The sequence below is a fragment of the Coloeus monedula genome, assembly GCF_965178545.1.
Source record: "Coloeus monedula genome assembly, chromosome: 31".
Taxonomy (NCBI): domain Eukaryota; kingdom Metazoa; phylum Chordata; class Aves; order Passeriformes; family Corvidae; genus Coloeus; species Coloeus monedula.
In genome coordinates this window covers 993,193-1,007,847 of record NC_138811.1, presented here as the reverse complement: position 1 = coordinate 1,007,847, position 14,655 = coordinate 993,193, and the positions used below count along the sequence as shown (strand labels likewise).

The 14,655-nt window shown below is 58.3% G+C and overlaps 1 protein-coding gene across 2 annotated transcripts in view; it reads left to right on the top strand.

The window, feature by feature from the left end:
- WIZ (WIZ zinc finger) overlaps nt 1-14,655 on the top strand; it is a 52,938-nt gene that overhangs the window by 4,390 nt on the left and 33,893 nt on the right. For both annotated transcript variants that reach the window (XM_082299404.1, XM_082299403.1), the window contains exon 2: nt 1,819-2,255. In XM_082299404.1, coding sequence (XP_082155530.1) covers nt 1,916-2,255 — 340 coding nt within the window. In that variant the 5' untranslated portion in view covers nt 1,819-1,915. The remainder of the gene's footprint in view (nt 1-1,818; nt 2,256-14,655) is intronic.

Genomic DNA, 14,655 nt, shown 5'->3' with positions numbered 1-14,655 from the left:
CCGGGTCTGGGAATGGCACCGAGTTTGGGAATGGCTCCGGGTCTGGGAATGGCTCCGGGTCTGGGAATGGCACCGAGTTTGGGATTCGCTCCGGGTTTGGGAATGGCTCCGGGTCTGGGAATGGCTCCGGGTTTGGGATTCGCTCCCGGTTTGGGAATGGCACCGGGTTTGGGAATGGCTCCGGGTTTGGGATTCGCTCCGGGTTTGGGAATGGCTCCGGGTCTGGGAATGGCTCCGGGTTTGGGATTCGCTCCCGGTTTGGGAATGGCTCCGGGTCTGGGAATGGCACCGAGTTTGGGATTCGCTCCCGGTTTGGGAATGGCACCGGGTTTGGGAATGGCTCCGGGTTTGGGATTCGCTCCCGGTTTGGGAATGGCACCGGGTTTGGGAATGGCTCCGGGTTTGGGATTCGCTCCGGGTTTGGGAATGGCTCCGGGTCTGGGAATGGCTCCGGGTTTGGGATTCGCTCCCGGTTTGGGAATGGCTCCGGGTCTGGGAATGGCTCCGGGTTTGGGATTCGCTCCCGGTTTGGGAATGGCTCCGGGTCTGGGAATGGCTCCGGGTTTGGGATTCGCTCCCGGTTTGGGAATGGCTCCGGGTCTGGGAATGGCTCCGGGTTTGGGATTCGCTCCCGGTTTGGGAATGGCTCCGGTTTTGGGAATGGCACCGAGTTTGGGAATGGCTCCGGGTCTGGGATTCGCTCCGGGTCTGGGAACGGCTCCGGGTTTGGGAACGGCTCCGGGTCTGGGATTCGCTCCGGGTTTGGGAACGGCTCCGGGTCTGGGATTCGCTCCCGGTTTGGGAATCTCATCGGGTTTAGGAATCTCTCCTGTTTTGGGATTCGCTCCGGGTTTGGGAATCTCCCTGGGTTTGGGATTGGCTCCCGGTTTGGGATTTGCTCCCGGTTTTCTTCCCTGGGCCCTCGGGGCGGGGAAACATCTCGCTCCAGCTCGAATACTTCCCTGTTCATTTGCATTCCGTACCTTGAAGGTATTTTTAGTCTCTTCCCTGCCTTCTCCTTCCTCGCCGGGGTAAATTTAGCTCCTTCTTCGCTCCCTCCTGTGCCTTTATCCTCCGTGGAGCTGCGAATTCCCGGCTTTTTAGCGCCTCTTTCCTCCTATTTTTCCCCATTCTTCCCTTCCCGGGTCGGGCTCCGACCCGCCCTGCTCCGGGAGCCTCCTTCATTTATCCGGAATTGTTTTAATTCCCACCTTTTTGGGGTGGGGAAAGGTGATTTTGGGACCCTCCTTTCTTCGGGATCGTTTTAATTCCCACCTTTTCGGGCGGAAAAGATGATTTTGGGATCCTCCTTTATTTCTCCGGGATTGTTCTAATTCCCACTTTTCAGGTGGGGAAAAGGGGATTTTGGGGGGATTAATTTTGGGGAATCCACCTGGTTTTAACCTGGTTGCGCCTCCCAGGAGGCTCCAAAGGTTTTCCCAGGAGGAAAATCCGATCCTCCGCAGCTCATCCCGGCAAAAGGACGCAGCAGAACATCCCCAGATCCTCATTTTGAGGTCAACCCCGCTGGTTTTGGGCCACTTTTCCCCGTGGCTTTCCCAGCACCACATCCTGGCATTGAAGTTTTTGGGATAAACGCCGGATTTGAGGGGATTTTTGGGAATTGCAGGGGATGGAGGGGTCGTCGTTCCCTCAGCAAGTGTGGAAAGGGGGGAGAAGTGAGACTCGGGGACCTTTTGGTGACACCGGCGGGGTCGCGGTGGCACGGGAGCGTTCCCGGCACGGCACCGGCTCCGCCTCACCTGAACCCGGCCTCTTTTCTCATTTTCTCCTCGTTTTTTCTCTCCTTTCCCGCAGGTTTTGCCGGCAGTCCCTGGCCACCGGCAGCGTCCCCCCGTCCCCGGAGTGCCGGCGCCGCGTCCTGTTCCGAGCGACCCCGCAGCACCGGCGCGGGATGGAGAAGAGCGTCCCGGCTTTCTCAGAGCGCCACGGAGACGGAGGCAGAGCCCTCTTGATGCCCCCAGAACCCAACCCAGAGACTTTTCCTGCCCTGGAGCGTCCCCAGGGCGAGGAGCGAAGAGCTGCGTTCCTCCAGGATGCCAAAAAAGCCCCGGAGAACCCGGCGTTGTCCGGCACGGAGACGGAGCTGGAGGAGGACGCGTTCTACGGCGTGGAGGAGCTGGCGGCCATGAGCCGGGAGGGGAAGGGACCCGAGCTGAGGGAGGAGCCCGACTTCTTCTCCTCGCTAGCCCGGCAGGAGCCCGACGTGGCCCTGGAAGCGCACGACGAGGCCGGTGAGTCCCGGCGGGCGCCGTCGGCGGGCGGCAGAGGCTCCGGGTGCGTCGTGCGCCGCCGCGTCGGCTCGGGCGGCTCGGTCGGTGGCACCGGGGTGGTTTGTGGTGGGGGTTGGGTGTCTTGGTGTTGATGTTGGCTCTCTTGGTGCTGGTTCTCTTGGTGTTGGTTCTCTCTTGGAGATGGCGTTGACTCTCTTGGTGATGGTGTTGGTTCTCTCTTGGTGTTGGTTCTCCCTTGGTGTTGGCTCTCTTGGTGTTGGTTCTCTCTTGGAGATGGCGTTGACTCTCTTGGTGATGGTGTTGGTTCTCCCTTGGTGTTGGTTCTCTCTTGGTGTTGGCTCCCTTGGTGTTGGTTCTTTCTTGGAGATGGCATTGACTGTCTTGGTGATGGCGTTGACTCTCTTGGAGATGGCGTTGACTCTCTTGCTGATGGTGTTGGTTCTCTCTTGGTGTTGGTTCTCCCTTGGTGTTGGCTCTCTTGGTGTTGGTTCTCTCCTGGAGATGACATTGACTCTCCTGGAGATGACATTGACTCTCCTGGAGATGGCATTGACTCTCCTGGAGATGGCATTGACTCTCTTGGAGATGGCGTTGACTCTCCTGGAGATGGTGTTGGTTCTCTTGGTGACATTGTTGGCTCTTCCTGGTGACGCTGTTGGTTGTCTTGGCGTTGGCATTGACCTTTGGTGACATTGTTAGTTCTCTTGGTGGCGATGCTGTTGGTTCTCTTGGCATTGGCATTGTCTCTTGGTGACGTTTTTGCTTCTCTTGGCGACACTGTTGTTCTCTTGGTGATGTTTTTGGTTCTCTTGGTGACGCTGTTGGTTCTCTTGGCATTGGCGTTGACTCTTGGTCACGCTGTTGTTCTCTTGGTGGCACTTTTGTTCTCTTGGTGACGCTGTTGTTCTCCTGGTGACGTTGTTGGCTCTCTTGGCGTTGACATTCCCCAAATCTCAGCATTTTGGGGTGGAATGGGAACCGTGGTGCGGTGACAAACGCCTGCATGGGATGGAAGGGGACGTGAGGTTGCCGATGTCCCCGTGCCGATGTCCCCGTGCCGATGTCCCCTCGCCGATGTCCCCGTGCCGATGTCACCGTGCCATTGTCCCCATGCCATTGTCCCCGTGCCGATGTCCCCATGCCATTGTCCCCATACCATTGTCCCCATGCCATTGTCCCCATGCCGATGTCCCCTCGCCGATGTCCCCGTGCCGATGTCACCGTGCCATTGTCCCCATGCCATTGTCCCCATGCCGATGTCCCCGTGCCATTGTCCCCGTGCCATTGTCCCCGTGCCATTGTCCCCATGCCGATGTCCCCATGCCGATGTCCCCGTGCCATTGTCCTCGTGCCATTGTCCTCGTGCCATTGTCCCCATGCCGATGTCCCCATGCCGATGTCCCCGTGCCATTGTCCCCATGCCGATGTCCCCTCGCTGATGTCCCCGTGCCGATGTCACCGTGCCATTGTCCCCATGCCGATGTCCCCATGCCGATGTCCCCGTGCCATTGTCCCCGTGCCATTGTCCCCGTGCCATTGTCCCCATGCCGATGTCCCCTCGCCGATGTCCCCGTGCCGATGTCCCCATGCCGATGTCCCCGTGCCATTGTCCCCATGCCATTGTCCCCGTGCCATTGTCCCCGTGCCGATGTCCCCGTGCCGATGTCCCCGTGCTGATGTCCCCATGCCGATGTCCCCGTGCCATTGTCCCCGTGCCATTGTCCCCGTGCCGATGTCCCCATGCCATTGTCCCCGTGCCATTGTCCCCATGCCATTGTCCCCATGCCGATGTCCCCATGCCGATGTCCCCGTGCCATTGTCCTCGTGCCATTGTCCTCGTGCCATTGTCCCCATGCCATTGTCCCCATGCCGTTGTCCCCTCGCCGATGTCCCCATGCCGATGTCCCCATGCCATTGTCCCCGTGCCATTGTCCTCGTGCCATTGTCCTCGTGCCATTGTCCCCATGCCGATGTCCCCATGCCGTTGTCCCCTCGCCGATGTCCCCACGCCGTTGTCCCCATGCCGATGTCACCGTGCCATTGTCCCCGTGCCGATGTCCCCTCGCCGTTGTCCCCTCGCCGATGTCCCCTCGCCGATGTCCCCTCGCCGATGTCCCCGTACTTTTTGGAGAGCCCTGGTCCCTCTGTCACCGCGTTGGGACCCCAGACGTCCCCGGGTGGTGGCACCCCGCCTGTCCCCACGCAAGGGGCTCCGGGCGGTTTTGGGGCCGGGGTCTGTGTCACCCATGGGTGACCCCGTGGTGTCCCTTTGCGCCTTCGGAGCGGCTCCGGGCTGAGCGAGGTTTGGGTTGGTTTGGGGGTTTTTTGGGTTTCCTGTGTGGAAAAGGATGGATTTTGGGCTTTGAAGGAGCTGGGGACATGGAGAACGTCCCCATCCACGTGTCCCACCTGGAAGGGTGGAGAGGCTCAGCTGGGGGGTTTTGGGGGGGCTTTGGGGTGGCCCCAACCCCAGCTCTGCTCCCTCCTACGGGATCGAGCTCCCATCGCTGCTGGGAAAATCGGGGTGAAACGGCCCAAAATGTCCCTGGGCTGTCACCCCGGCTCTGGTGTCACATCCTGCATCCCCAAAGTCCCCCCCAAAGCCCCCAAGACCCCCCAAAATTCCCCCAGCACCTCCCCAGAATTCCCCTTGGACCCCTCTAAATCCCCCCAAGACCCCCCCCAAGAGCTCCCCATGACCACCAAACACCCCAAGCCCCCCCAAGGCCCCCCTAAAACCTCCCCAAACCCCACAAAGCCCCCCCAAACCACCCCAGGACCCTCCATAACCCTCCCTGGAGCCCTCAAGCCCCTTGGAGGGATTTGGGGTCTTTTGGGGGCGTTTTGGGGGATCCATAGGGGCCGGGGGAGGTCACGGAGGGGGGGTTGGGGTGCTCTTAGGGGGTGTCCTGGGGGAGTTTTGGGGGCTTTTTGGGGGAGTTTTGGGGGTTGGCCCCCTGTCCCTTCCGGGATTTCCTCCTGGGCTGTTTCCCTCTTCCCCCTTTTGGGGCCGATCCCAGGAAGGGAGGAGGGGGTGGCACTTCCCTGTGGGGTCCCGACCCTTCATCTCTGAGGTCCCCTCTGTTCGTCCCGAGCCCTTGGCACCCTTATCTCATCCCCCCGGGAGTCCTTATCTCCCCGGGCACCCTTATCAACCCCCCAGCCCCGCGCTGGTGGGGCTCTGCTCCCGGCTCTGCTCCCGGCGGGGCCGTTGGGGCCGTGGTTTGGGGTCGGGGCTGGCCTTGGGGTTGTGGTTTGGGGTGCTTGGGGCCGTGTTTGGGGCCCGGGGGGGGGGGTTGGAGCTGGGTTTAGGGGGTAAGGGGCTTTTGGGGCTGGGTTTGGGACGGTTGGGGCCGTGGTTGGGGGTGGGGTGGGGATGGGGTTGTGTTTAGGGGTGGTTGGAGCTGGGTTTGGGGTCACTGGGTGGACAGAGCTGTGGTCGGGGGGTGGTTGGAGCTGGGTTTAGGGGATGGGGGGGATTTGGAGCTGGGTTTGGCACAGTTGGGGCCATGGTTGGGGTCGGTTTGGGGTTTGGGGTTGTGGTTAGGGGGGGTTGGAGCTGGGTTTGGGGTCACTGGGTGGTCATAGCTGTGTTTGGGGATCATTGGGTGGACGGAGCTGTGGTCATGGGGTGCCTGGAGCCGTGTTTGGGGTCAGGGGTGGTCAGAGCCGCGTTTGGGGGCTGGAGCCATGTTTGGGGTCACTGGGTGCCGTGTTTGGGGTGGTTTGGGGCCGTGTTTGGGGTGGTTGGGGCCGTGTTTGGGGTGGTTGGGGCCGTGTTTGGGGTGGTTGGAGCCGTGTTTGGGGTGTTTGGGGTGGTTTGGGCCGTGTTTGGGGCGGTTGGAGCCGTGTTTGGAGCTGGTTTTGGGGTGGTTGGAGCTGGTTTTGGGGTGGTTTGGGCCGTGTTTGGGGTGGTTTGGATCCATGTTTGGGGTGGTTTGGGCCGTGTTTGGGGTGGTTGGGGCCGTGTTTGGGGTGGTTGGGGCCGTGTTTGGGGTGTTTGGGGCCGTGTTTGGGGTGGTTGGGGCCGTGTTTGGGGTGGTTTGGGGCCGTGTTTGAGGTGTTTGGGGCCGTGTTTGGGGTGGTTGGAGCCGTGTTTGGGGTGTTTGGGGCCATGTTTGGGGTGGTTTGGGGCCGTGTTTGGGGTGGTTTGGGCCATGTTTGGGGTGGTTGGGGCCGTGTTTGGGGTGGTTGGGGCCGTGTTTGGGGTGGTTTGGGCCGTGTTTGGGGTGGTTGGAGCCGTGTTTGGAGCTGGTTTTGGGGTGGTTGGAGCTGGTTTTGGGGTGGTTTGGGCCGTGTTTGGGGTGGTTTGGATCCATGTTTGGGGTGGTTTGGGCCGTGTTTGGGGTGGTTGGGGCCGTGTTTGTGGTGGTTGGATCCATGTTTGGGGTGGTTTGGGGCCGTGTTTGAGGTGTTTGGGGCTGTGTTTGGGGCGGTTGGAGCCGTGTTTGGGGTGGTTTGGGGCCGTGTTTGAGGTGTTTGGGGCTGTGTTTGGGGCGGTTGGAGCCGTGTTTGGGGTGGTTGGGGCCGTGTTTGAGGTGTTTGGGGCTGTGTTTGGGGCGGTTGGAGCCGTGTTTGGGGTGTTTGGGGCCGTGTTTGAGGTGTTTGGGGCTGTGTTTGGGGCGGTTGGAGCCGTGTTTGGGGTGGTTGGAGCCGTGTTTAGGGTGTTTGGGGCCGTGTTTGGGGTGGTTTGGGCCGTGTTTGGGGTGGTTTGGGCCGTGTTTGGGTGTTTGGAGCTGTGTTTGGGGTGGTTTGGGCCGTGTTTGGGGCGGTTGGAGCCGTGTTTGGAGCTGGTTTTGGGGTGGTTGGAGCTGGTTTTGGGGTGGTTGGAGCTGGTTTTGGGGTGGTTGCTCCAGTGCCAGGACTGGGATTTTGGTCTGGCCTTGGCACGAGCCGGGCGCTCCCGGTGCCTCTGAGCTCCTGATTTAACGTGGATCCATCCCCTGAGTTTTGGGGTGTTTGGGGTGAGTTTTGGGGTTTTTTTGGGGTGAAATTGTGCTGTTGTTGTGGAGTGATTCCTTCCACGTGGTTCTCCAAAGGGTTTGGGGTCGGTTTTGGGATGAACCGAGCGCTCCAGGTGCCTCCAAGGTCCTCATTTAATGGGGAACCCTCCCAGTGAATTGTGGGGTTTTGGGGGGTTTTTTTTTGGGGTGAAATCATGTCATTCTTGCAGGGTGGCTCCTTCCACGACGTCCTGCAGCCTTTGGGGTCAATTTTGGGATGAGCAGCACCCTCCAGGTGCCTCCAAACCCTTTTGGAGCCCATCCCAAGGGATCTTTGCCAACATTTTTTTTTTTTTTATGGCCTCCTTTGAACCCCATCCAGGAAAAACCCTGACAGCAACCACCCAGCGAACCCACAGATGGCCCCAAACTCCCCGGGACAGCCCCCCAGCCTTTTCCTCGTGGCTGTGGGGCTGCCCCCTGCCATCGTGGCCCCTTTCCAGCTGCTCGGGATCGGCTCTCGGCCTCTTCCCGCTCATTTTCCCCACTAATTAGGGCCTCGTCAGCGTCTGCGGGGCCGTGCCAGGAAAAGCTGTCTCGTTGTTGCCTAGCAAATAAATCATGGGATCGTCCAGGCCGGGAACGCGCTCGGAAACCCCAAAGTTGCACGGAAAAAACCCCGACGCTCCCTCGCTCCTTCGGCAGAGCTCTCGGACACGAAGATTTTTGGGATCAGGAGCTTTTCCCAAAGATTTTTGGGCTCAGGAGCTCTTCCCAAAGACTTTTGGGGTCGGGAGCTCTTCCCAAGAACTTTTGGGGCCGGCAGCTCTTCCCAAGAACTTTTTGGGTCAGGAGTTTTTCCCAAAGACTTTTGGGATCGGGAGCTTTTCCCAGAGACTTTTGGGGCCGACAGCTTTTCCCAAAGTCTTCTGGGCTCAGGAGCTTTTCCCAAAGACTTTTGGGGTCAGGAGCTCTTCCCAAGAACTTTTGGGGCCGGCAGCTCTTCCCAAAGATTTTTGGGGTCAGGAGCTTTTCCCAAAGATTTTTGGGGTCGGGAGCTCTTCCCAAAGACTTTTGGGGCCAGCAGCTCTTCCCAAACACTTTTGGGGTCTGGAGCTCTTCCCAAAGATTTTTGGGATCTGGAGCTTTTCCCAAAGACTTTTGGGGTTTGGGGGCTCTCCACAAAAATTTTTGGAGTCTGTAGCTTTTCCCAAAGACTTTTGGGGCCGGCAGCTCTTCCCAAGAACTTTTTGGGTCAGGAGTTTTTCCCAAAGACTTTTGGGATCGGGAGCTTTTCCCAGAGACTTTTGGGGCCGACAGCTTTTCCCAAAGTCTTCTGGGCTCAGGAGCTCTTCCCAAAGACTTTTGGGGTCAGGAGCTCTTCCCAAGAACTTTTGGGGCCGGCAGCTCTTCCCAAAGATTTTTGGGGTCAGGAGCTTTTCCCAAAGATTTTTGGGGTCGGGAGCTCTTCCCAAAGACTTTTGGGGCCAGCAGCTCTTCCCAAACACTTTTGGGGTCTGGAGCTCTTCCCAAAGATTTTTGGGATCTGGAGCTTTTCCCAAAGACTTTTGGGGTTTGGGGGCTCTCCACAAAAATTTTTGGAGTCTGTAGCTTTTCCCAAAGACTTTTGGGGCCGGCAGCTCTTCCCAAGAACTTTTTGGGTCAGGAGCTCTTCCCAAAGACTTTTGGGATCGGGAGCTTTTCCCAGAGACTTTTGGGGCCGACAGCTTTTCCCAAAGTCTTCTGGGCTCAGGAGCTCTTCCCAAAGACTTTTGGGGTCAGGAGCTCTTCCCAAGAACTTTTGGGGCCGGCAGCTCTTCCCAAAGATTTTTGGGGTCAGGAGCTTTTCCCAAAGATTTTTGGGGTTGGGAGCTCTTCCCAAAGACTTTTGGGGCCAGCAGCTCTTCCCAAACACTTTTGGGGTCTGGAGCTCTTCCCAAAGATTTTTGGGATCTGGAGCTTTTCCCAAAGACTTTTGGGGTTGGGGGGCTCTCCACAAAAATTTTTGGGGTCTGTAGCTTTTCCCAAAGATTTTTGGGGCCGGCAGCTCTTCCCAAGAACTTTTTGGGTCAGGAAGCTTTTCCCAAAGACTTTTGGGGTCTGGAGCTTTTCCCAAAGACTTTTGGGGTCAGGGGCTTTTCCCAAAGACTTTTGGGGTCAGGAGCTTTTCCCAAAGACTTTTGGGGCCCCGGGCAAGCCCCAGACTCTGCCTTTGGTGGCCGCAGGATTGGGATGACCCCATGCCCACGACGCCCTCCCTGACCCGCTCCTCCACGGTGCCACCACAGCGGGGTCAGCGGCGTCCAGAGCGACTTTTTTGGGCTTCGTTATCCCAAAATTTTGGCCGGGACCGGTGCGGGCGGGATGTGCGGGGCCGGCTGCGAGGCACGGAGCACCTGCCGTGCCCGTCTTGCCGGGGCTATAAATAACATCCCAAATCAGATCCCAAATCACCTCCCCGATCCAGCCCTCCCCCGGCGGCCGCGGTAACGGGGCCACGGTTTAAAAATAAACCCGGGGGGGAAAGCGCCGGGCACGGATTGGGATTTTCCAAAGTAGGGCATGGCCCAGGTCTTCCTCCCCACTGGGCATCCCAAAGGCTCCGGACTGGGTCAAACTGGGAATTTTTGGCCGTAAAATCCCGGTTTTTGGTCGCGGTGGAAGCGCGGCGTTGGCTTTTTCGGGATGGTTTCCTGCCGTGCTCTTCCCTGCCGCTCCGTCCTTTTCCAGATTCCTGGAAAACCGCAGGGAATCTTGGTTTGTTTCCTGGTAATTATGGGATCAAAGCTGGCTGGGAGCGTGGAGGTGGCCGGGGACGCCGTCCCCGTGTCCCAATCCCGGCGGGAATGAGCTCATCCGCGGGCACCGGGCCTCGTTATTCCTGCTCGGGAATTGCTGGGGTTGGGAAAATGAAATTCCCGTTCGTGCTGGGGTGGATGACCCAAAAAAAAATGGGAATTTTCAGTGGATTAACAGCAAAATCAGGACTAAGGAAAACGCCAGCTGGTCGCTTGTCCCGATCCTGAATAGGGATGAGGATAAATCCAAGGAATTTTATCGCATTCCCCCGAATTTAACCCCAAACGGGTCTGGAGACCCCGAGCATGGAGGGGCACAGCTGGGAGAGCGGAGGTTAAACTGGGACGGGATTTTCCCAAAGGTTTGGGGGCTCCGGAGAGGTCCCAATCCAGGAGAAAATTGTTCCAATTCCCAAAAAGGTCGGGAAAGGTGCCCCAGGTAATTCCAGAGCTGTCTGGAGCCCGGTGATTTACGGAGAAAGGAATTCCGGGAGTTGTTCTTGGAAGGCGCCGCCGCGGTCGTCGATCAAAGCCAGGGCGGGTTCTGGAAGGGGATGGGATTTATCCCGAATGGAAAACCCTCGGGATGAGCTGCTCCTGCCGGGATGGAGGGAAAGGCAGGGATTTATCCCGAATGGAAAACCCTCGGGATGAGCTGCTCCTCTTGGGATGGAGGGAAAGGCAGGGATTTATCCCGAATGGAAAACCCTCGGGATGAGCTGCTCCCACTGGGATGGAGGGAAAGGCAGGGATTTATCCCAAATGGAAAACCCTCCGGGATGAGCTGCTCCCACTGGGATGGAGGGAAAGGCAGGGATTTATCCCGAATGGAAAACCCTCGGGATGAGCTGCTCCCACTGGGATGGAGGGAAAGGCAGGGATTTATCCCGAATGGAAAACCCTCGGGATGAGCTGCTCCCACTGGGATGGAGGGAAAGGCAGGGTTTTATCCCAAATGGAAAACCCTCGGGATGAGCTGCTCCTGCCGGGATGGAGGGAAAGGCAGGGATTTATCCCAAGTGGAAAACCCTCGGGATGAGCTGCTCCTCTTGGGATGGAGGGAAAGGCAGGGATTTATCCCGAATGGAAAACCCTCGGGATGAGCTGCTCCTCTTGGGATGGAGGGAAAGGCAGGGATTTATCCCGAATGGAAAACCCTCGGGATGAGCTGCTCCCACTGGGATGGAGGGAAAGGCAGGGATTTATCCCAAATGGAAAACCCTCCGGGATGAGCTGCTCCTGCCGGGATGGAGGGAAAGGCAGGGATTTATCCCAAATGGAAAACCCTTGGGATGAGCTGCTCCTCTTGGGATGGAGGGAAAGGCAGGGATGTGGCTCTTGGGATTCTGTTGGTGGCACTTTTCCCACTCGGATCCCTTTTTTGGGAGAACTGGAAGCGCTTTTCCCACTCTGGTCCCTTTTTTAGGAGAACTGGAAGCACTTTTCCCACTCTGGATTGTTTTTTAGGAGAACTGGAAGCACTTTTCCCACTCAGATCCCTTTTTTGGGAGAACTGGAAGCGCTTTTCCCACTCGGGATTGTGTTTTGGGAGAACTGGTGGCACTTTTCCCACTTGGATCCCTTTTTTGGGAGAACTGGTGGCACTTTTCCCACTCGAGTCCCTTTTTTGGCAGAACCGGTGGCACTTTTCCCTTTGGGATTCTGTTGGTGGCACTTTTCCCACTCGGGATTGTTTTTCAGGGGAACTGGTGGCACTTTTCCTACTCGAGTCCCTTTTTTTGGGAGAACTGGAAGCGCTTTTCCCACTTGGGATTTTTTTTTAGGAGAACTGGTGGCACTTTTCCCACTCAGGATTGTTTTTTAGGAGAACTGGTGGCACTTTTCCCACTTGGATCCCTTTTTTGGGAGAACTGGTGGCACTTTTCCCACTCTGGAATGTTTTTAAGGAGAACTGGTGGCACTTTTCCCACTGGCTTCCCTTTATAGGAAAACCGGTGACACTTTTCCACAGCTCCCGAGCAGGAAGACCACTCAGGAATTTTCCCAGCACCCAAAAATCGGGATTTGGGGGATTTTCGGGCAGTTTTTTCCCTGCTGGGAGCACGGGGACAGCGATCTGAGCCACGGCTCTTCCCGAGCCTCCTCCAGCGTGGCTTTTTAGGGAATGAAATCCCAATTTTATCCACGGGGAAGCCAAAACGCAGGGAAAAAAACCCTGGCGGGGCTGGAAAGGAGGGGAAAAAGGGATGGATCTCCAGGATAAACACTCCCGGTCTGGAAATTGGGGATGGATCCAAACCAAGGCTTGCGCCAGAGCCTGGACGCCTTTCAAGGGGCTGCTCGTGCCTGAAAGTTCTCCTGAAAGTTCTCCTGAAAGTTCTCCGGCTCTTCCCGGCCCAGGAATCCCGCTGGAAAAGCTGGATCCGGCCGGGATGGATTTGTGGATTTGCTCCTGTAAAGATTTGGGAAATCTTTACAGGAGATAAAAATCCCGGGATGGGCTGGAATTGGCTGTGAAGAGGCCGATTGGGATCTGAATGGAGGGAGGGCCCCACCCCGACCCTCCCGGGCGGGGCTCGTGTTCCCAAAATCCCCGGGAATGGCGGAAAATGTGGATTTGGAAGCACCTCCCGGAGCAAATCCTGCCTGGAGCAGGGGTTTGGTGGCTCCGGGAGGATCCCGCGGGTGCCGGCGGCGGGAGCCGCCCCTGTCCCGCCGGATTTCGGGGAGCGCTGAGGGTTGGAGGCTTGGGATCGCGTCCTGGAGTTTGGGATCTCATCCTGGGGTTTGGGATCGCATCCTGGGGTTTGGGATTGCATCCTGGGGTTTGGGATGGTGTCCTGGGGTTTGGGATCGCATCCTGGGGTTTGGGATCGCATCCTGGGGTTTGGGATCGGGTCCTGGGGTTTGGGATCGGGTCCTGGGGTTTGGGATCGTGTCCTGGAGTTTGGGATCGCATCCTGGGGTTTGGGTTGTGTCCTGGACTTTGGGATCGTGTCCTGCGGTTTGGGATCGGGTCCTGGGGTTTGGGATCGCATCCTGGGGTTTGGGATCGGGTCCTGGGGTTTGGGATCGGGTCCTGGGGTTTGGGATCGCATCCTGGGGTTTGGGATCGGGTCCTGGGGTTTGGGATCGCATCCTGGGGTTTGGGATCGGGTCCTGGGGTTTGGGATCGGGTCCTGGGGTTTGGGATCGGGTCCTGGGGTTTGGGATCGCATCCTGGGGTTTGGGATCGGGTCCTGGGGTTTGGGATCGGGTCCTGGAGTTTGGGATCGCATCCTGGGGTTTGGGATTGGGTCCTGGACTTTGGGATCGTGTCCTGCGGTTTGGGATCGGGTCCTGGGGTTTGGGATCGCATCCTGGGGTTTGGGATCGGGTCCTGCGGTTTGGGATCGGGTCCTGGGGTTTGGGATCGCATCCTGGGGTTTGGGATCGGGTCCTGCGGTTTGGGATCGGGTCCTGCGGTTTGGGATCGCGTCCTGGGGTTTGGGATCGCGTCCTGGAGTTTGGGATCGCGTCCTGGGGTTTGGGATCGCATCCTGGAGTTTGGGATCGTTTCCTGGAGTTTGGGATCACGTCCTGGAGTTTGGGATCGTTTCCTGGAGTTGGGGATCATTTCCTGGGGCTCGGGATCGTGTCCTGGAGTTTGGGATCACTTCTGGGGTTTGGGATCACATCCTGGACTTTGGGATGGTGTTCTGGAGCCCAGGAGAACCCCCTGTCCTGACCATGGCGCTCTTTCCCCCCACTTCCCCCTTCTTCCTGGAGGAAAAGCTCTTCCTGGAGTTCCCCGCGCGGCTCCAGGGCTCCCCCGTCCCCCCGGAGCCCCCGAGAAACACCCGGAGAAGCCGAGGAATCCCTCGGAAAGCTCCGTCCCGGGGCCGGGAAGTGTCGGGTTCCTCGGGACGGCGCCAAGGCAAACATTCCCGGTGGGAATCCTCCTCCTCCTCCTCCTCCCGCCTGCTCCGCTTTCGGATCATCCCCCTCCTCCACAGGGGCTCGGCTCTGGCACTTTTTGGGGAGAAAACGTCCGTTTTTGGGGATTTTCTGCCTTGTTAGCGCTGCTGGAAGTTTTCCAGGAGCTTTTCCAGCTTTTCCTTCTCCGCTGCCTTTTCCCGCAGTCCCGGAGCTGCAGGTGGCAAAGCACGGCCGGATTTGATTTTTTCCTTTTTATTTTGGAGCTTTCCAGGGATTTTTGATGTTTTTTTTTTTTTCCCTTCCCTGCTGGTGACTCACGACTCCCATGTGACCCCTGAGCTAACGAGATTCCCATCCCTCCCACTTCCCGGGATTTCCCCGGCACTTTCAGGCACCCGTCCCCATCCTTTTCCCTCCTCTCGCCTCTTCCCCATCCAGAACTTCTCCAGACTTTTCCCAGAACCTTCCTGGAGTTGGGAACAGGGCTGGGACCTCATTTTCCGGGAGCCTGGAGCGGTTCCCTCTCCGTGGAATCTTTCCCTCCGTGGATTCGTTTTCCACGGATCTTCCTCTTCCTTCCGGATTTGTTGCTCCTGAGATGTTTCTCCTTCCCCACCTGGATCAGGTCGGTCCCGTGGAGCCTCCAGACCGCCTTGGGAACATCCCAAACATCCCCGGGAATGTTTTCCGCCTCCGTTGGTCGTGCAAAGGGTGCGGCCGTTCCTCCGGCAGCCGGCCCGGCCTCTCCTGGAGCAGACCCCAGGTTGGGCCTCTTTTCTT